Below are 21654 nucleotides of genomic sequence, written 5' to 3'. Positions count from 1 at the left end.
TATTCTCGTATTCTTGACAGATTCATGAGCAACAACGGGGACCAGACTTTTATGTAAAACATTCTGATTTATTTGACAATGCTGTATACATTGAGGAAGTCTGTGATGTAATTTGCATTGCACTTGCAGAACTTCCAGCAGTCTTAAATACTTTGGATATTGTGGAAACACTTTTACACATTAAGAATGGCCCCGAAATCATTTGTTGGATAGTTGCAAATTCACCAGACTGCTTCAGAGAAGGTGTGTATTAGAGTTACTCCTCATCTTTTAATCCTGCACAGTGTACTGCAAACTTTTTCGTAGTGGAGCTTTTTACTACATTTAAAGTATGGTAGTAGTATATGCTGTTGGCTTGGCAGTGGTCTAAAGTGCATGCAATGGGCCAAGAAGAACATTTGATATGAGGTGTTGGCTTTGGCCAGTAAAGTAATATTAATGACTGCTGTCATCTCACCTTTTGATACATTTATTCGCAGTTTTGTTGTTAGTTGGTGATGCCAATTAATGTGAAAGCAAAAATATACTGGTTGTTGGGACAAACTTATCTGCAGCTTAGCCCACTTGAAAAATCACTACTAACATCACATTAGTCATTATATTATTTGTCACATGTTTCCTGTGTCACTAATCAAAGCCGATGACTTGCATAGAATATTCCTCTTTATTCCATGCAGTTGCTAATGTGAAAACAAGTTACAGTAAGTTATTTTCATGTTACTCTTACATTTTTCATATATCCTTCAGTGATATAGAATGTGGTAAACAGTTTACTAAACTGGTACATTTTCTTGATGGAAATACAGCTAACATGGTGACACTTTGTGACCTTTTTCACCTGCCTAACATGTGTATGCTAAATCATTGACGAAGGAACATCCTCCTTGTTTTTACACTCTCTCTCTCTCTCTCTCTCTCTCTCTCTCTCTCTCTCTCTCTCTCTCTCTCTCTCCCCCCCTCTCCCCCCCCCCCATCCTCCGTCTCTCCCCCTCATCAGGCCTCCCCCTGCCCTAATTCTTCTTCTTGTGTCTCATTCAATAATTCTTGTAAAAAAAAAGTGGCTTATTACTGCTCACTTCTGCACATGAACGCTTCATTTATAATTGTTGTTGTGCCCCAAAATATTATGTATGGTATTGATGAATGAAACTACAGTATATAAAGTAAAATTTATTTTGATCAGTATCAGCATTTTTCACAAAGCAGACGTTATATGTGTAGACAGTCCATAGTGTTTGATTTTCAGTTCATGTTTTTGTCAACTTCTTTTGATACACATCCAACAGATTAGCATCATAAGCAGAGACATTCATTTCCACTATATCTATGTAAAATGGAACATCATTTTTAGGATTAAAAAAAAAACCTGTCCCGTTTTCTTATAGCAGATAATGTAAATGAAGTCCCATGCTTCTTGACAGAGCATAGGGGAACGATGTGGGAGACCCACACTGCCGTACTAGGCAAGGCCCTAGTGGAGGTGATTTGCTGTTACCTTCCTCGGATCATAATGGGGGTGAATGATGATGATGATGAAGACAACACAACACCCAGTCATCTCAGGGCAGGTGAAAATCCCTGACCCCGCTGGTATTAAACCAGGACCCCATGCTCGGGAATGAGAATGCTACCGCAAGACCATGAGCAATGGACACAGGAGATAATACTTGTCAAAAACTTGTAACATTGATTGGAGGAATGCACAGATCATACATGTCTACAAGGATGGTAGCACTCGTTATCTCATTTATGTAGATTAAACATAATGTGGTATCTTGAACAAAATGACCTACTGCATGTCAATCATCATGGATTCTGAAAACATTGGTTATGCAGTTTCCAATTCTTGCTCTTCTCATGCTACATATTGAAAACCATGGTTTGAGATGAGCTTCCAAAAAGCATTTGACCTAATAATAAACCAGTGTTTGTTAATTAAAATGATAGATTATTGCTCACCATTTACAGGAGACTGGGAGGTGCATACTGGCATAATGAAAAGACTGCTACACGTTTCCCCTATCAGCCAAAAGGCTTCTTTCTGAAGTAGAAAACATACACATTAGCAGAAGCACAACTCACATGCACATGACCACTGTCTCTGGCAACTGTACCCAGACATAATATTTTATTTATTTATTTTTTAATGCAGAAGATGAAACACAGGAAAGAAGAGAGCTGCAGTGGCCAGAGACAGGTCATGTGTGTGAGTTGTGGTTGTGTCAAAACTGTGGCTGCCAACTGTTTCAACACTACTTAACAATGCTTTAAGAACAAAATTAAGTGAGGAATCTAGAAGTGTACTGTAGTCCCCTACATATAATTCCTGTAGGGAACACAAGGACAATATTCAACTAATTCCAGTGTGTACAGAGGGATTTAAGCAGTAACTCTTCTAGCACTTCTTATGCAAGTGGTATCGGTAGAAACCTCAATACATGGTATAGTGGGAAATATGCTCTGCCTTGCACTTCACAGTGGTTTGCACAATATGAATAGAGATATAGGTGTAGACACAAATTAGAGCAGCTGACATTGACACTTGCAAGTACTTTAACTTTTGTTGTCAGTTGCAACACATGACTAGTAAAGATAGTCCTGAGTTTAAAAACTTTTTCAGTAAGATGATATTTCAAACCTGTAGGATTATTAATAGTTGTAAATCTCAAACTCTGGGAACAGTAGCACAGTTTTCCAAAAACGAATATTTCTGAGCAACCTGAAGTCATTGTGTGCCATCTCCATATCTCTGTGTGCCTATACATGTTATGACAATAGCAGTTGCAACTGCAAAAGATTATGATTTATTAATCTTTTACAAGCATAGCCCCATTATTGGGCTGAAATCTGGTCTGGAAATGACCAAGCAATGGATATGTGTTGCAAATGGACAGATTTTTTATGAAATACACCTCATGATTGTCAGTTTTGGCTTTGTTGAAGCTTGTAAGCCAAAATGCAACTTGCTGTGTCGTTAGCTCTTGCATTTGTGCGCTGATGTTGTTGCTCACAACCAATTGGGCATAGTATATGGTACCCAGTGAGAATTGCTGAACATCGTGATTTTTTTTGGCAGAAGGTACAAGTTGTTTACATTTGTTTTCAGTATAGAGAATACCAGAATAGCTTTTACTGATCTAGTTATTATGCATTTTAAGACTGGTTAGTGGATTTCATATTTCATTGGTGACTGGAAAAAAAGCTAAATGTTATGAGAGACTGACCTGTAGCACATCTTGAGGCTTGGTTGTGAGTTGGCAAAACCAACGATCTGATTGGAAGAAAATGAAATCTGCTGACAGATTGACACATAGCATAGCCTCAGGCCTAAGTTCGATTAGAATGTGATAATCTGCTTGTGAACTGTCAAAGCAAATGAGTCTCGACACAAAATTACAATTGCTGTAATAGATTGATGTGTAAATAGCACAAGAAATTTATTCATCAGTGTGGTAATCTACTTGTATATTTTAGTGATTTTGCCAAAAATTCTGACAATTTGGTCATCTTCTAACCTAATAGAATAACATGCCAGCTAACTTATGTTCACCCCATAGGAAATTATGAACAAGAATTCTAATTGGCTACCAACAACTGACTCACGATTTTTCGTATCCAGTTCTCACCATTCAAACAAAAGGTGTTACCAACATCGTCATGCATTGCAACAACCATGGACAACGTAAGTGCGCTTAACCAACTTAGAAAAGAGCTTTTCTTCATTTTAAATAACTTTATGATTGACTTTTGAAAGAATCAAGTGGTTAGGTTCAGCCGCCAGCCAATCATGGAAAATGGAGGTGGTGTATTTGTTGCTGAAGACAAGAAACTCAAATCCGCCGAAGTAAAAACAGAAACTCCTTGTGAGATTATTTGGGCAAGATTCAGTATCAGGGGTGGGCATAAAATGATAATTGGGACCTTCTATTGCCCACCTGACTCAACCCCTAATGTAACCGAAAAATTTAGAGAAAACCTCAATTCACTTGCACATAATTTCCCCAATCATACTGTAACCATCAGTGGAGACTTTAATCATCCAGCAGTTAATTGGGAAAATTACAGTTTTGTTAGTGATGGGTGTGAAAAGACATCAATGTAACCTGAGTAAATGCCTCCTCTGAAAACTATCTAGAACAGACAGTTACGAACCCCAGTCTCTAGGTGTGATTGTGGTAACAATGATTACCAAAGTGCAAAGGACAGCTGAAACAAGCAGAAAGATATGTATTTTAGGTAAACTAGATAAAAAATTAGTAGTGCTATATCTCAATGAGTAACTTCAAACTTTCAGCACAGGGCAGGAGTATGTAGAGGAACTCTGGCTCAAGTTTAAAAGAGTATTTGACCATGCACTACATAGATATGTATGAAAGGGCACATCTGTTACCCTCACCCATCCCTGAAACATTCTGAGCATGTGCTCTGCCTCTGACTTCAATATTGTTGGAACCTTAACCCTAATGTTCCTTCCTGCCTTCCTCCTTCAGTCTATATTTCAGGGTGTATCAAAGGGGTTAGTGTTGCCTCAAATGTTCCTAAATTTCTCCCAAGCATAAATTTATCTACCCCAAGATTGGTTTCTACCAGTCCTGCCATTCTTATGTAAATAATCCTTGTCAGTATTGTGCAACCATGAGTTTCAGAACTGACTGTTCAGCAAAATTCACATCTGTCATCACCTGTCCTTTGTGGCTTTGGGATTATTGGAGTCTTCTTGGAAGTCTTCAGGGTATTTCACCGTATCATTTCACTGATGAGCCAAAACATTATGACCACTGCCCACTGCAAGATTCAATGCCACCTAGTGGTATTACAGGCACATAATGCAGTGTGGAAGGTCTGTAAGTGGAGCGTACACACATAGGGAATCAGTATAGTGACATCATGAGCTGCAATTGGGGAAATTCCCTGACATAAGTGAGTTTAATAAAACGCAGATTGTTATGTTCGGTGCCTGGAAACAAACATCTCAAATGGCGAAGCTGGTTGTCTGTTGGCTCACTTCTGTCATGTGAATCTAAGGAAGGTGCTTAAGGATGATGAAGCGGTGAGTAAGTGACAGTATTGAACGTCTATACCTTCTTACAGAAGTTGGAGGTCTGAGACGTGCGTGTCCTGTACAGTAGGATAAGCAGCACTCTGTGGCGGATCTTTGACATAGTACATTGTTCGTGCAGCCACAAGTGCTTTGGACTGCACCATTCAGCACTCATAGTTGAACATAGGGCTCCGCAACAGATTTGCAATTGGTCCTAAATAATGAAAACTGTGTGGTCATCCACATCAGTGCTAAAAGGAATCCATTAAACTTCGTTTAGATGATAAATCAGTAAAATCTAAAAGCTGCAGATTCAACTAAATACCTTGATACGGGCAAGTCTTCAGGTCCAGATTGTATACCGATTAGGTTCCTTTCAGATTACGCTGATACTATAGCTCCCTACTTAGCACTCATATACAACCGCTCGCTCACCGATAGATCTGTACCTACAGATTGGAAAATTGCGCAGGTCGCACCAGTGTTCAGGAAGGGTAGTAGGAGTAATCCATTTAACTACAGACCTATATCATTGACGTCGGTTTGCAGTAGAGTTTTGGAGCATATACTGTATTCAAACATTATGAATCACCTCGAAGGGAACGATCTATTGACACGTAATCAGCATGGCTTCAGAAAACATCGCTCTTGTGCAACGCAGCTAGCTCTTTATTCGCACGAAGTAATGGCCGCTATCGACAGGGGATCTCAAGTTGATTCCGTATTTCTGGATTTCGGGAAAGCTTTTGACACCGTTCCTCACAAGCGACTTCTAATCAAGCTGCGGAGCTATGGGGTATCGTCTCAGTTGTGCGACTGGATTCGTGATTTCCTGTCAGGAAGGTCGCAGTTCGTAGTAATAGATGGCAAATCATCGAGTAAAACTGAAGTGATATCAGGTGTTCCCCAGGGAAGCGTCCTGGGACATCTGCTGTTCCTGATCTATATAAATGACCTGGGTGACAATCTGAGCAGTTCTCTTAGATTGTTCGCAGATCATGCTGTAATTTACCATCTAGTAAGGTCATCCGAAGACCAGTATCAGTTGCAAAGCGATTTAGAAAAGATTGCTGTATGGTGTGTCAGGTGGCAGTTGACGCTAAATAACGAAAAGTGTTAGATGATCAACATGAGTTCAAAAGGAAATCCGTCGGAATTCGATTACTCGATAAATAGTACAATTCTCAAGGAAGTCAATTCAACTAAGTGCCTGGGTGTTAAAATTACGAACAACTTCAGTTGGAAGGACCACATAGATAATATTGTGGGGAAGGCGAGCCAAAGGTTGCGTTTCATTGGCAGATGCAACAAGTCCACTAAAGAGACAGCTTACACTACACTCGTTCGTCCTCTGTTAGAATATTGCTGCGCGTTGTGGGATCCTTACCAGGTGGGATTGACAGAGGACATCGAAAGGGTGCAAAAAAGGGCAGATCGTTTTGTATTATCACGTTATAGGGGAGAGAGTGTGGCAGATATGATACAAGAGTTGGGATGGAAGTCATTACAGCATAGACGTTTTTCGTCGCGGCGAGACCTTTTTACGAAATTTCAGTCACCAACTTTCTCTTCCGAATGCGAAAATATTTTGTTGAGCCCAACCTACATAGGTAGGAATGATCATCAAAATAAAATAAGAGAAATCAGAGCTCGAACAGAAAGGTTTAGGTGTTCGTTTTTCCCGCTCGCTGTTCGAGAGTGGAATAGTAGAGAGATAGTACGATTGTGGTTCGATGAACCCTCTGCGAAGCACTTAAATGTGAATTGCAGAGTAGTGATGATGATGTAGATGTAGATATGTAATCAATAGTACAGTTCATAATGGGAGGGGCCCTCCATGGTGTCCAGTCACTTTAAAGAAATTTCTAAAGAAACAGAGATTACTGCATAATAAGTGTGAAACGACATGTAAGGCTACAGATAGAGAGATGCTGAATGAACCATGTTTGAGTGTCAAGAGAGCAATGCATAATGCCTTCAGTGACTACTGTAGCTGAGTATTGTCAAGTGATAGTTCATTGAACCCAAATAAATTCTCTCATATGTCAAGGTTGTTAGTGGCACCAAAGTTAGTGTCCAGTCCCTAGCGAATGAGACAGGAACTGAAATTGAGGATTCCAAAGCAGAAGCTGAAAACTTAACTCCATTTTCAAATATCCTTTACAAACAAAAATGTAGGAGAATTGCCTCAATTTAATCCTCATACCACTGGAAATATGAATGAAATAAGTATTAATGTCAGTGGTGTTGAGAAACAGCTGAAATGGATCGCATTGAACAAAGCTCCAGGCCCTGGTGGAACCCCTGTCAGATTCTATACCGAATTTGCAGCTGATCCAATATACTTGACATTGATTTGTTGTGGAATCTTAGAACATATTCTGAGCTCAAACAAAATGATGTAGCTTGAACAGAATGATCTTCTCAAAGCCACCAGCGCATATTTTGAAAACATTGATCATGCGAAACCCAACTTGCACTTTTCTCACGTGACATACTGAAGGTCAAGGCAACCAAGTAGATGCGGGACTTCTTGATTTCCAAAAAGCATTTGACTCCATACCACATCTGCACTTATTGTCAAAAGTACAATTATATGGGCTATTGAGTGAAATTTGTGACTGGATGGAGGACTTTTTGGTAGGGAGGACACAGCATGTTATCTTGGATGGAGAGTCATCATCAGATGCAGAAGTAACTTTGGATGTGATTTGACCATTGCTGTTTGTATTGTATAATAATGACCTTGCAGGCAATATCAGTGGTAAGATCAGGCTTTTTGCAGATGATGCAGTTATCTATAATGAAGTGCTATCTGAAAGAAGCTGCATACATATTCATTCAGATCTTGATAAGATTTCAATGTGGCAACTTTCTCTAAATGTTCAGAAATGTAAAATTTTGCACTTCACAGATCAAAAATATGTAGTATCTATGACTGTAATGTCATTGAGTTATGGTTGGAATTGGCCAACTCATAAAAATACCTGTGTGTAACACTTTCTAGGGATATGAAATGAAATGATCACATAGATTCAGTCATGGGTAAATCAGGTGGTAGACTTCAGTTTGTTGGCAGAATATTGGGGATGTGCAATCAGTCTGCAAAGGAGACTGCTTACAAATCACTCATGTGACCCATCCTAGAATATTCTTAAATTGTATGGGACCCATACCAACCAGGACTAACAGGGGATATTGCATGTATACATAGAAGGGCGGCGCAATTGGTCACAGGTTTGTTTAATCCATGGCAGAGTGTCACAGAAATACTGAAGGAACTGAACTGGAAAACTCTTGAAGATAGACACAAACTATCCCAGGAAAGTCTGTTAATAAAGTTTCAAGAACTGGCTCTAAATGGTGATTCTAGGAATGTACTACCTATTGTATTGCTCACATAGGGATTGTGAGGATGAGATTAGAATAGTTATTGCAGGCACTGAGGCATTCAAACATTCCCGTGCTTCTTATGTGAATGGACAGGGAGAAACCCTAATAACTGGTACAATGAGACATGCCCTCTGCCATGCACCTCATGGTGGTTTGTAGATTATAGATATAGATGTAGAATCATACTTCTTTTTAAAGTGACACCTGTTTGTTGTGTTGCCTGTTTTGTAAATGCAGAGACGTGTGTAATGTGATTGGTTACACATGGCAACACTGCCTCCTGTCCCTGCAATTTGCCAGACAGAAAGTTATTTTATTAAAGTCATTGTATCTATTGCCTTTTTCAACTAGTGCTGTGCATTTCAGAGAGAGGAAAGAAACTGGTTTGTGCTGTTGAGAGGGCTGTGTTCAGAAAGCTGTAGTAACAGTTTGATTCCCATGTATATACCTGCTGAGAAATTACTATTAATATTGGGTTTTTATATAATCAAAACATTCAGTGCCTCTTTACATAAAATGCTCACGAAATCTTTATGTTTATGTTTGCAGTGCTTACAGGGTGTTTCAAAAATGACCGGTATATTTGAAACGGCAATACAAACTAAACGAGCAGCGATAGAAATACACCGTTTGTTGCAATATGCTTGGGACAACAGTACATTTTCAGGCGGACAAACTTTCGAAATTACAGTAGTTACAATTTTCAACAACAGATGGCGCAGCAAGTGATGTGAAAGATATAGAAGAAACGCAGTCTGTGGGTGCGCCATTCTGTACGTCGTCTTTCTGCTGTAAGCGTGTGCTGTTCACAACGTGCAAGTGTGCTGTGGACAACATGGTTTATTCCTTAGAGCAGAGGATTTTTCTGGTGTTGGAATTCCACCGCCTAGAACACAGTGTTGTTGCAACAAGACGAAGTTTTCAACGGAGGTAGCCAAAGGACCGAAAAGCGATACAATAAAGGATCTGTTTGAAAAATTTCGATGGGCTGGGGACGTGACGGATGAACGTGCTGGAAAGGTAGGGCGACCACGTACGGCAACCACAGAGGGCAACGCGCAGCTAGTGCAGCAGGTGATCCAACAGCGGCCTCGGGTTTCCATTCGCCGTGTTGCAGCTGCGGTCCAAATGATGCGAACGTCCACGTATCGTCTCATGTGCCAGAGTTTACACCTCTATCCATACAAAATTCAAACGCGGCAACACCTCAGCGCCGCTACCATTGCTGCGCGAGCGACATTCGCTAATGATATAGTGCACAGGATTGATGACGGTGATATGCATGTGGGCAGCATTTGGTTTACTGACAAAGCTTATTTTTACCTGGACGGCTTCGTCAATAAACAGAACTGGCACATATGGGGAACCGAAAAGCCCCATGTTGCAGTCCCATCGTTCCTGCATCCTCAAAAAGTACTGGTCTGTCCGCCATTTCTTCCAAAGAAATCATTGGCCCATTTTTCAGATCCGAAATGATTACTGCATCACGCTATCTGGACATTCTTCGTGAATTTGTGGTGGTACAAACTGCCTTAGACGACACTGCGAACACATCATGGTTTATGCAAGATGGTGCCCGGCCACATCGCACGGCCGATGTCTTTAATTTCCTGAATGAATATTTCGATGATCGTGTGATTGCTTTGGGCTATCCGAAACATACAGGAGGCGGCGTGAATTGGCCTCCCTATTCACCAGACATGAACCCCTGTGACTTCTTTCTGTGGGGACACTTGAAAGACCAGGTGTACCGCTAGAATCCAGAAACAATTGAACAGCTGAAGCAGTACATCTCATCTGCATGTGAAGCCATTCCGCCAGACACGTTGTCAAAGGTTTCGGGTAATTTCATTCAGAGACTACGCCATATTATTGCTATGCATGGTGGATATGTGGAAAATATCATACTATAGAGTTTCCCAGACCGCAGCGCCATCTGTTGTTGACAATTGTAACTACTGTAATTTCGAAAGTTTGTCTGCCTGAAAATGTACTGTTGTCCCAAGCATATTGCAACAAACGGTGTATTTCTATCGCTGCTCGTTTAGTTTGTATTGCCGTTTCAAATATACCGGTCATTTTTGAAACACCCTGTATGTATAGCCTATACATAGAGGCAATTATTTGAATTAAAAGTAAGTGGTGAGTTGTTTATCACTTACTGTGACATGCAAATGTTTGCATGTTGTTTGCTTTAGTCTGGGTAACAACAGTTTTAATTATAAGTGATTGCTAGTAAATCCATTGGTGGTAGAACGGGTATTTGGCACCAATATTTGACTGGCGAGGAGAGGGGAGAAGGTGGTGCAAAGTTTCTGGAAGCTAAACTCTTTGCTATTGTCCGGAGTTATATGAGGCCGAGCTGAAAAGTAATGCCAATGAATTTTTTAATCTGTTCTCAATGTTGGTGGAGGTATTACATGTCATGCATATTCATGCTTTCCTGCCTCGATGATGCAAGTTGCAACCCTCTGTTACAAGGGGGCTCTGAATAGTAGCCCATAACTATCTCAGTGCTTGAGAAACAGATTACTGTAATTTAGTTTCACAAATTCAAAGAGTTTGTCCACACATGACACACTCTCTCCTTCAGCATGACAATACCAGATCATACACTAGTGCAGCGACATCTGCAACAATCCAATGCCTTTTGTTCACAGTTAAACTGTCATCGTTCAGCCTCCATACTCTCCCGATTCACCCCCATCCTGTTTTCATCTGTTTCCAAAACTGTTTGCCGAACACCTTCGAGAACTTCACTTTGATAGTGATGAATCACTGCACGCAGAGGTGAAATTGTTGCTCCATCAACAAACTCAAACATTCTATGGTGCCTGTATCAACAAACTAGTCTCTTTTTGGGAGAAATGTGTTCATCACCAGGATGACAATGTTCATGATTAAATATGTAGAGAATATAGATGTGGAATGTTAATGAAGTTTCTTTTATTTAAAAAACATTAATAGTTTTTGCAGAAAAAAATCAGAGGCATTACTTTTCAGCATACCCTATTATTTATCTGAACCAAATTAAATGTTGTGAAAGGAATTGAATGAATTGCTAGAGATTAGGTCTCTCGAAGATGCACTGGCTTGGATTGATACCATCGCAGACTGCTGAGATATGCTGAGCCTACACCGTTGTGATTGTTAGCGAAAATCAAAAATTAGTGATAGATTGGGATTCGAACCCAGATTTTCTGCTAATTGCGGGCAGTTGCCTTAACCATTAGGTGTTAGCAAGACTTCAGAATCAACTTGAACTTCCATTTCACTGATTTTTTCACTTATGGTTACTGGACAGCACAAGGTATGTGAATACAGAAATACTGGGAAGTGGAGCCAGTGGCAGACTGTTACTTCCCTGCTCGAAGGGATAAATATTAAGTGAATTAAATGCAATGAAATGAAAAGAACGTATCATAGGGGATACAGTCATTGAAGCTGCAATGGCGTAAAATAATATAAGTACAAACTTTTTAGATGTGCTGAACATGTAGTATAATGAATATGTAATGATGCTGATTTTGGCTCGAACTTCAAATTTTTGCTTATCACAGGGAGTTTCCTGTATGTGCAAAGAACCTACCTCATATTACGATGGTTCTCCACTGTCTCTGTTCTCACCAGTTGTGGTATTCCCACATACCATGTGGGAGGATCTCTATTAGCAGTGTTTCGAAATTGTTAGTGAAAACATCAGTGACAATGATAGTTCGACACCAGCCTGGAGACGTGCTCATTTAACCCAGTGATTGTTTCAACTGCTCAGAAAAAGTAGGAAATCCAGATTTGAGTCCTGGTCTGGCACAAATTTTCAGTTGCCAATACATATTCATCTAACTTATTTAATTTACCCAATGTATGTATGTGGTAGGAAATCATACATCATCTAACTTGTCTTTGAGTGTACTCTCTTTGAATTTTAACACTAAACCTCTCCAAGATGTGCAGTGCCCATCTTGTGACATCGGCTGCTGGAAAATGATGAGCATCCTGCAATGCTCTAATGCTTGCTAAATGAATTCATGATCACATATGCCATTCTTCTTAGGATCAACTGTATCACCTCTGTTAATCCTGCCTCATAAGGATTTAAGACTGAGTAACCTACAAATCATCTAAGAACTTAAAACAGGTAATAATATCATGATCTATGACAGAAGTATATAATTAAAAATAACTTACCAGGCAGTCACCATGTTTTCCTAAGACAGTATGTCTGTTCTGTGTTGTTTTATACAGTTGTTCCCTTTAGATTGATCTGCGTGGGTATGTAAAGGGTTTTTTTTGGGTGCTGCTGTTCCCAGTGATTTGTCATCAATATCGTAAACAAACATGTGTTTTTCCATCAACTTATGTGCAATATATTGCACTGATAAATGAGGTGTATTTTTTAAGTATTAACTGTTTTGAAATAAAAATAAAATATGTAGACTTTTCTTAGCAGTTTTATTTTTACATGAAAACCTGTATTTTAATCTACTTTTCTATGAAATTTCCACCATATTAAGGCACTTATCATATCATACAATCAGTTTTTGAATATCATCCGTACAGAAATCTGCTGCCTGATTACGCAACAGTTGTATGAAGCACACACCTATTGCTACTTGAAAAAACTCGTTACATAATGTCGAAATCATAAAGTGTCTGTTCTCTCTCAGTTTTTTGTCAGCTTCTGCTACAAATCATCAGTAATGACTTCGTTCTCCAACATGCAAGTTTGTATGACTATTTTTAAAATTTCTAACCTATTTCCCTTCCATCCAACCACTCACAATGTTTCCTCAATACACTTCACTGACCTGATGATGAATTTCAGCAACCTTCATGCCTTTAGCACGAAGAAGACGAATCACAGCATGTTTCACAGTTGTTGAGATCCTGAATCGGAGAAGGAATTTCAAATATTCACAAGCAAATATAAACAGCTGAATATAGTTGTGAATGATGTAGTAAAGTAGATTACAGTACAGGCATGTAGAAATAAAATTACTAAGAAAAATCTACTTGTTTTATTTTTGTTTCAACATGGTACTTAAAAACATACCTTGTACATCAAGACTCAACTGCCAGCCCCTGTACCAAATGGTTATCTCCTGCAGGCCTTCCGGCATTTTGCTACAATTTTAATTGCATTGTGACTTTCCTCTAATAACAGTACTATTCTGGAGTAGCCTAGCAAAGCAGTAAGAACTGTCCTTTGCTTTGGGTACTTCAAAAGTCCAACGATTTCACCCTGTTAATGACAGTGTGTTTAGTTTATCCACCTGGAAGAAGAGACTCTGATATTCTGTAATTTCATTGTTAATTGATGAAGCAACATGCAGAATGTGATTGAATACCTTCTGGGAGTCATGAAACACAGCCATTATCTGCAGTCTATATTTCGGCCCTATCTAAGAGGAATAAGCTCTTTGCTGGCACCAGATTTTACCTTTTTCCTTCCCTTCCCTTCCCTTCATTCTTTACTCATCCATGAGACAGTTACAGCACTATTTGTGTAAGCACTCATCACAGTTATCCACACAAAACAGATATACACTTGGCTCTTCATAACAGGTCAGAGGAAGCTGGTGGTGAGACACATACAGTAGGAGAGTGTCAAGGGCAGCTGTGAGGGATTTCCATGATGTTCCCAGCAGTGAAGATGGTTTTAATTTTTGATGGATGTATATAGAGGATTTGATGGCAGTTATGTGATTTTTCAACAGTCTTCTCTCTCTTTTTTTTAGTTGTAAGAATGCAAAATATTAGTTTTCTGTTGCTGTTTGGCAACTCTGAAATTTATCACTCTGTTTTCAGTTTGCACAAGTCTCATAGCAAATGGTGAACGTCAAGAAGAAGACAATGTCGGGAGCAGAACAAGAATACAAGCACTTAGCATGCTTTGTCAGATGAATCCCTCCCAAGCCCTTGCCATCAGAGCTAAATGTGTAAGCTTGAAGTAAATTAAGTGCTTTAATATGCTAAAATTCTTGTATTATTGCTCATCATAGAACTTAAAAACTAATTCCGGAATGTAGTCTGTAAGGTATATTGACAATTTAAAGTGTTGACTTAATTCTATCAAAAACTAATTGAGCTGACAGAATCGTGCAAATGTTAACAGTGCTGATTCTCAAGGTTGCATATTTGTTAACTGTTTGAGGACCAAGATTTTTGACCTTTTATTGTCTCTGCCAGCTTCCCTTTTTCCAGTTATCCACCTTTTAAAATCAAAAATTAAAAAAAAAAAGAAAAAAAAAGAAAGGAAAAACGGCATCTAAATAGAAGTACAGTAGAGCGTCGATTATCTGAAGTAATTGGGGGACATGGGTGTATGGAAAACTGGTTTGTTCGGATAATCGAACTGTACATGTTTATTTGCCAAAAAGAAATACTGTACAGTAAATTTATTCATAAAAACAGGCATCTCTTTTAGTATTACAAAGTAACATCCAAAGGCAACTTCAGTAGGAATATATAGTAATAATCTCGTACTTGTCCCTCATAGAAAGGACAACACATTTACGTTTAAGCATTTTGTATCGTCAAGTTCACTTCTTCACGCAGCAGCACACAAGTGTCCGTAACAGAGAACAGAAGGTGACTGTTTGCACTGTGAGAAGCTCTTCTTGGGGACGTGCAATCCTTCAAACTACGCGGAGCGGCATGCCTCAACTCTAAGCTGGCGCAGCTGTTGCTGTGAACAGCTTTGATACTGCTGCTACTTCTACTGTCAGTGCCAAGCCGACAGAAATGTGCTGATTGTTGAAACACACCGACTGGCGGCTTGGCTGGTCAACAGCGCCTTGTGAAGGCCCCATTAGAAGCAATGTTCCGCCAGCGGTGGCCCAGTGCGGTTACTATTGTGGGAAACTTAGTTTGGGAGTGAGGGGGTGTGATGGACGGTAAGGTGGGAGAGTAACAGGTGCAAGCGAATACACAGTTCGGTTAAGCGGTCGTTCAGTTGATCGACGTTCAGATAATCGACGCTCTACTGTACTAAACGATGGAAAATTTGTTTATATTCAAAGCTGTTTACTAACATTAGACAGAGTAAAGGTAAGCAATTACTTTATAACTGAGTTGCTGAGCGGTCAACCGGCACATAAACAAGATGGAAAATGCATTTCCACCAATTAAATTTGCTTTTACTGGATGAGACTGTGATGTCTAAGATAAAAATGTTCAACTATCAACTCCATGCTACTTGTGCATAGCGATACAAAGATATTTTCCATGAGGAACAAAATGAGTGTGTTTCTAAGCCAGTGCAAATGTTTGTTTCCCATAAAAGGCACTTTACAGCATTTGTTCACAGGTTTATCTAGTGGATGCAAAAGTTCAGTACTGAAACATAGAATTGTTAAGGCAATGGTACTGCTCACAGTGACAGATAATTGCAAATCCTGGTTGTTAGGCAGTGAAATGTTGTAACTGAAAACAAAAAGCCATTTATAATCACTAGAAACATTCCAATGTGTCAGATGGCTTTCTGAAACTTGTAAGAGTCCATGTACACAATCCTCCCTGATATAATACAAAACTTTTCATCGCTCACATATATGCGGTAATACGATTAAGCTGATTAGATGACAGGCATTCAATTTTTTTTCTCACTGTTGATGTTCTGTTGTATCCTGTATTTTGCTGACTTTGTAGTCAGGAGTGAGCAAAAGGCTGTTGCATTATGCTTTGCTTCAGATTTCCACTTAATTCAACTGCAGTCAAGATTTTTGTTCAAAAAAGGATTAACAACAGCATTGAGTTACAATTTAAGTCAGAAAGTAGTACACAGATCTATAATCCTGGCCAGCTGCAATCACAGTTTGGTAGCAATTCTGGTGTGGATTGTCAGCTGATATCAGTAAAGTTGTAGGACAGTGCACATCATTCTATTTGCAAATTCGGCACTTCACAATATGACTCTTCATATAGCTGAAGACTATCATGTCTTGCAGTCAGCATGTAATAATGGGCTACATATAATGTTACTCATAGCAAATAGACAGCCATTGCTTAATACTGACTCGCAGTTGCCAACTAGTCCACGCCATGTATAGGTGCCTGAAGTTGCTGTTATTTTCGAAACACAAGGAAACTTTTTCCCGACTGAGGTTAAAGCCACAAACCATCAGATCACATTACAGTATTAAAGAAAGAATCACTTGAACGAACACATTGTTATGACAGAACCACTTCTGTACAAACTTTGCGAAAACAGCCAACATGTGGCTGCAAACAGTTTTAACATGAGTTAAATAAATTAACCCCACAAGAAAAACTAGTCACATAAAACATCACCCTACATACACCAATTTACCAGATCAGATCACACAAAATACTGAATGCATACCACAGGAAGAGGTTAATAGTTAGTATTCACAAATATCTCATGTACAATATATGGCTTAGTAATATTATACTAGAAAGTCAATGGTGAAATAAAAATAATGTAATGAGTAAAGATAATAACTCGTCATACAACTGAGACATGGAGCTACCTACAGGGACCTGCTCATCTGGCGTAACGGGCAGCTTACTTCTACATCTACACCCATACTCCGCAAGCCACCTGACGGTGTGTGGCGGAGGGTACCTTGAGTACCTCTATCGGTTCTCCCTTCTATTCCAGTCTCGTATTGTTCGTGGAAAGAAGGATTGTCGATATGCTTCTGTGTGGGCTCTAATCTCTCTGATTTTATTCTCATGGTCTCTTCGCGAGATATACGAAGGAGGGAGCAATATACTGCTTGACTTTCCGGTGAAGGTATGTTCTCGAAACTTTAACAAAAGCCCGTACCGAGCTACTGAGAGTCTCTCCTGCAGAGTCTTCCACTGGACTCTTATATCTCCGTAACGCTTTTGCGATTACTAAATGATCCTGTAATGAAGTGCGCTGCTCTCCGTTGGATCTTCTCTATCTCTTCTATCAACCCTATCTGGTACAGATCCCACACTGCTGAGCAGTATTCAAACAGTGGGCGAACAAGTGTACTGTAACCTACTTCCTTTGTTTTCGGATTGCATTTCCTTAGGATTCTTCCAATGAATCTCAGTCTGGCATCTGCTTTACCAACAATCAACTTTATATGATCATTCCATTTTAAATCACTCCTAATGCGTACTCCGAGATAATTTATGGAAATAACTGGTTCCAGTTGCTGACCTGCTATTTTGTAGCTAAATGATAAGGGATCTATCTCTCTATGTATTCGGAGCACATAACACTTGTCTACATTGAGATTGAATTGCCATTCCCTGCACCATGCGTCAATTCGCTGCGGATCGAATCCATGCAGTGGAGTAATGATGTGGGCTGGTTCACCGGCTAATGTGAACATGGTTTCCTATGCTCATTTAGGCAAATGCTCCCGGTCCCAAAATTCCAGCCTCAGAGAATATGGTACACAAGCAGTTAAAGTATGATAACGTACAAAATCAATTTCACACAATTCACAGACAGATGGGGTACACAACCTCCCTCCCTTAAGTTACTTTGATGACTATGTTGGCAAATTTCTCTTCTTCAGAAATTCTTCTTTTGCCATTGTCAGTTTACATTTTATATCCTCCCTATCACAACCATCATCAGTCATTTTGCTGGCCAAATATCAAACCCCATCTACTACTTTAAGTGTCTAATTCCCTCAGCATCATCTGATTTAATGCAACTACATTCCATTAGCCTCGTTTTGCTTTTCTTGACGTTCATCTTACATGCTCCTTTCCGGGAACTGTTCAATTCGTTGAGCTACTCTTCTGAGTCCTTTGCTGCCCCTGACAGCCTCAAAGTTTTTATTTCTTCTTCCTGGACTCTTAATTCCTAAACCAATTTTTTCTTTCATTTCCCATACTGATTGCTCAATATACAGATTGAATAACATCAAGCGTAGGCTCTCCCTTCTCAACCACTGCTTCCCTTTCATGCATCTCGACTCTTATAACTGCCATCTGGTTGTAAATACTCCTTCCGCTCCCTGTATTTTACCCCTGACATCTTTAGAATTTCAAAGAGAGTATTCCAGTCCCCGTTGTCAAAAACTTTCTGTAAGTTTACAAATGCTATAAACATACGTTTGCCTTTTCTTAACTTATCTTCTATGAGAAGTCAAAGGATCAATATTCCTCGTGTGTTCCTACATTATTCTGGAATCCAAACTGATCCTCCCCGAGGTCCGCTTCTACAAGTTTTTCCATTCTTCTGTAAAGATTTCATGCAAGTATTTTGAAACCATTACTTATTAAACTGATAGTTCAGTAATTTTCATTTCTGCCAGCACCTGATTTCTTTGGAGTTAGAATTATTATATTCTTTTTGAAGGTTGAGGATATTTCACTTGTCTTAGACATCTTGCTCAGCAGATGGAAGAGTTTTGTTATAGCTGGCTCTTCCAAGACTATCAGTAGTTCTAACGGAATGTTGGCTACTCCCAGGGTCTTGTTTCGACTTACGTTTTTCAGTGCTCTGCCAAATTCTTCCCATCTTACCTTTATCTATGTCCTCTTCCATTTCCAAAATGAAGGAGAAAAACAGTAAATGAATAATGTTAATTATACTAGTACAAAATGCACGGTGTGAAGTTATGAACGAATTCTTGAGGCCACACAGTGAATATTTGTGGGGCAGGTGAATGGCAGGAAACTGATACTTACGGAAATGCAAACTTTGCTGTGAAGATGGAAGTATTTATTGTATTGTCGTATTTTCAATGGCTCAGAATAGCTCAGTCCCTCAAACAGTGAATGCTGAAACCTGTAAGAGAATACTGCATCTGGAATGACTCATAGACTCGGAAAACTACAAATGTATCTAAAGATTACTTCATCCTCTCATAAGAGGAATGTGGAAGGAATACTTTAAATATCCACTGCAATTTAATGGAAAAGCTACCTAGAATACCATGGGCTATAAAAGCAATGGAGGGTGACCAGCATCCAACTAATACCACAACAGTTCCATAAAGCCAGTTACCTATTAGTATATGATCATACATAGCAGTATTATATAGTTGAGTTAAGATATGTTCAGTTTATAAATTAATGATACAATGTAAATGGACAGATAAGAAACTACTCACCAAGCGGTAGCAGGGGAACAGACACATAAAAGTCTTTTCTTCTCATCCTGTCTGGTAAGTCTCCCCTGACCCAGGGTTCTGGGTGACTTTTCTATACTGTACCCCTTTCTGTAAACCTCTCCAGTCCTTTTCCTTCACCACTCTTTCTTCCCCTTCAACTCTTCTGTCAGAAGAAGCCACTGGCTCCGAAAGCTTGTGAAAGTTAAATCCTTTTGTAAGTGTGTTCCTCTGCCAGTGCTTGGTGAGCAGATTTTTTTATCTGTCCATTTACATTATATTATCAGTAATTGATTATTTTTGTTGTTATAAATTAATAAGGATGATTGTGATATATACCCTAGGCATTTAAAACACTTATGAGAAAGTTATGTGCATTCCACAGGTATTTCTATGCATGCTTCTTTCACAAGTGATGTCTTTCCAGATGTTTTATTCATATACTGGTTGCCAGTGGTGCGTTATTTTGTTCTTGCTTGTGTAGGTGGAGCTGTGTCGACTTCCAGGCCTCGCTATCACACTAAGTCTAGAGCATGCTGGTCGTACGATAGGTGCAGATGCTGAGGGAGACATGGTTGCCTTTGTATCAGGATTACTTCTGGGTAACGATCAGCAAACTCGCAGCTGGTTTGCGCTGTTTGTTCGCAATGGACAAAAGGTTTGTTGTTTGTCTTGTGCTGTACTGTCACTTTGAATTACATATATAGTTCTCATGAAGTGTAAGTTAATCATCTATCTCATGAAATCAGCGTGTTTCAGAATGAATATATGGTTTATTATCTTTAAATCGATGCTGGACCACAAAGAAAGGTTTCGAGTTGTCACAATGAGGGTTAACTTTTCGTGTATATCTTCTACATTTATTATAGTGTGTGTTATTTTATGATTCTTAATGGTTCCTTTGCGGACTGTATTTCAGCTTTCTTTGCATTTAAATTTTATACTTAGAAGATCTAAGTGCCAGAAATATATTTTTGTGCTGTATGCTGAATAAAATTAAATGGTCACATTACATAAAGCAGAAGAAAGTACTTAGCTTTTTATTGTTGACACATGGGCAACTGGAATGGGGCTGGTAGAGAGTGAGGGGGGTGGGGGGCAATAGTGTTTAAAATGTTTTGCTCTTATGTGTCTAAAGAATGTCTTGGAACAGTAGTGTGTAAAAGTAGGATGAAGCAAACAGCCTGGTGGAATGACACAGTCAAGGCAGCCTGTAAAAGAAAAAAGAAGGCATATCAAAAATGGCTACTTACTAGAACTCAGGTAGACAGAGAAAGTTATGTTGAAGAAAGAAAAAAAGCCAAACAGATAATTGCAGCATCCAAGAAGAAATCTTGGGAACACTTTGGAAACAGGTTGGAGACTATGGGTCAAGCTGCTGGAAAACCACTCTGGAGTGTAATTAGCAGTCTTCGAAAGGGAGGTAAGAAGGAAATGACAAGTATTTTGGACAGATCAGGAAAATTGCTGGTGAATCCTGTGGATGCCTTGGGCAGATGGAGGGAATATTTTGAAGAGTTGCTCAATGTAGGTGAAAATACAATCAGTAATGTTTCATATTTCGATGTAGAATGGGATAGGAATGATGATGGAAATAGGATCACATTTGAGGAAGTGGAGAAAATGGTCAATAGATTGCAGTGCAATAAAACAGCTGGGGTGGATGAAATTAAGTCAGAACTCATCCAATACAGTGGAATGTCAGGTCTTAAATGGCTACACAGGATAATTGAAATGGCCTGGGAGTTGGGACAGGTTCCATCAGACTCGACAAAAGCAGTAATCATACCAATCTTTAAACATGGAAACAAAAAAGATTGTAACAACTACAGAGGTATCTCTTTAATCAGTGTTGTGGTTAAAATCTTCTCAGGTATTGTTGAAAGGAAAGTGGTGATGTTCTACTATCCAGAGCATTTAAAATTTGATCAGTGAAAGCGTGTATAGCACTATCTGTTGAAACACCTTTCTGAAAACCGAACTGACATTTTGTTAAAACGTTATTCCCACTAATGTGTAAAGTTACTCTTGAGTACATTACTTTTTCAAACACTTTTGAGAAGGATGTCAGAAGTGAAATAGGTCAATAATTGTTGACGTCTGTCTTGTCACCTTTTTTATACAAGGGTTTAACTATGGCATATTTCAATCTGT

The 21654-nt window shown here is 39.2% G+C and overlaps 1 protein-coding gene across 1 annotated transcript in view; it reads left to right on the top strand.

The window, feature by feature from the left end:
* LOC126284411 (integrator complex subunit 2) overlaps window positions 1-21654 on the top strand; it is a 94253-nt gene that overhangs the window by 1292 nt on the left and 71307 nt on the right. The window contains exons 3-5 of the mRNA XM_049983323.1: window positions 21-243; window positions 14243-14373; window positions 19985-20158. Coding sequence (XP_049839280.1) covers window positions 21-243; window positions 14243-14373; window positions 19985-20158 — 528 coding nt within the window. The remainder of the gene's footprint in view (window positions 1-20; window positions 244-14242; window positions 14374-19984; window positions 20159-21654) is intronic.

The sequence above is a fragment of the Schistocerca gregaria genome, chromosome 8 (genome assembly GCF_023897955.1).
Source record: "Schistocerca gregaria isolate iqSchGreg1 chromosome 8, iqSchGreg1.2, whole genome shotgun sequence".
In the NCBI taxonomy this organism is placed as follows: domain Eukaryota; kingdom Metazoa; phylum Arthropoda; class Insecta; order Orthoptera; family Acrididae; genus Schistocerca; species Schistocerca gregaria.
Note: the sequence above shows the minus strand (reverse complement) of the source record. Positions and strands in the feature narration are given on the sequence as shown.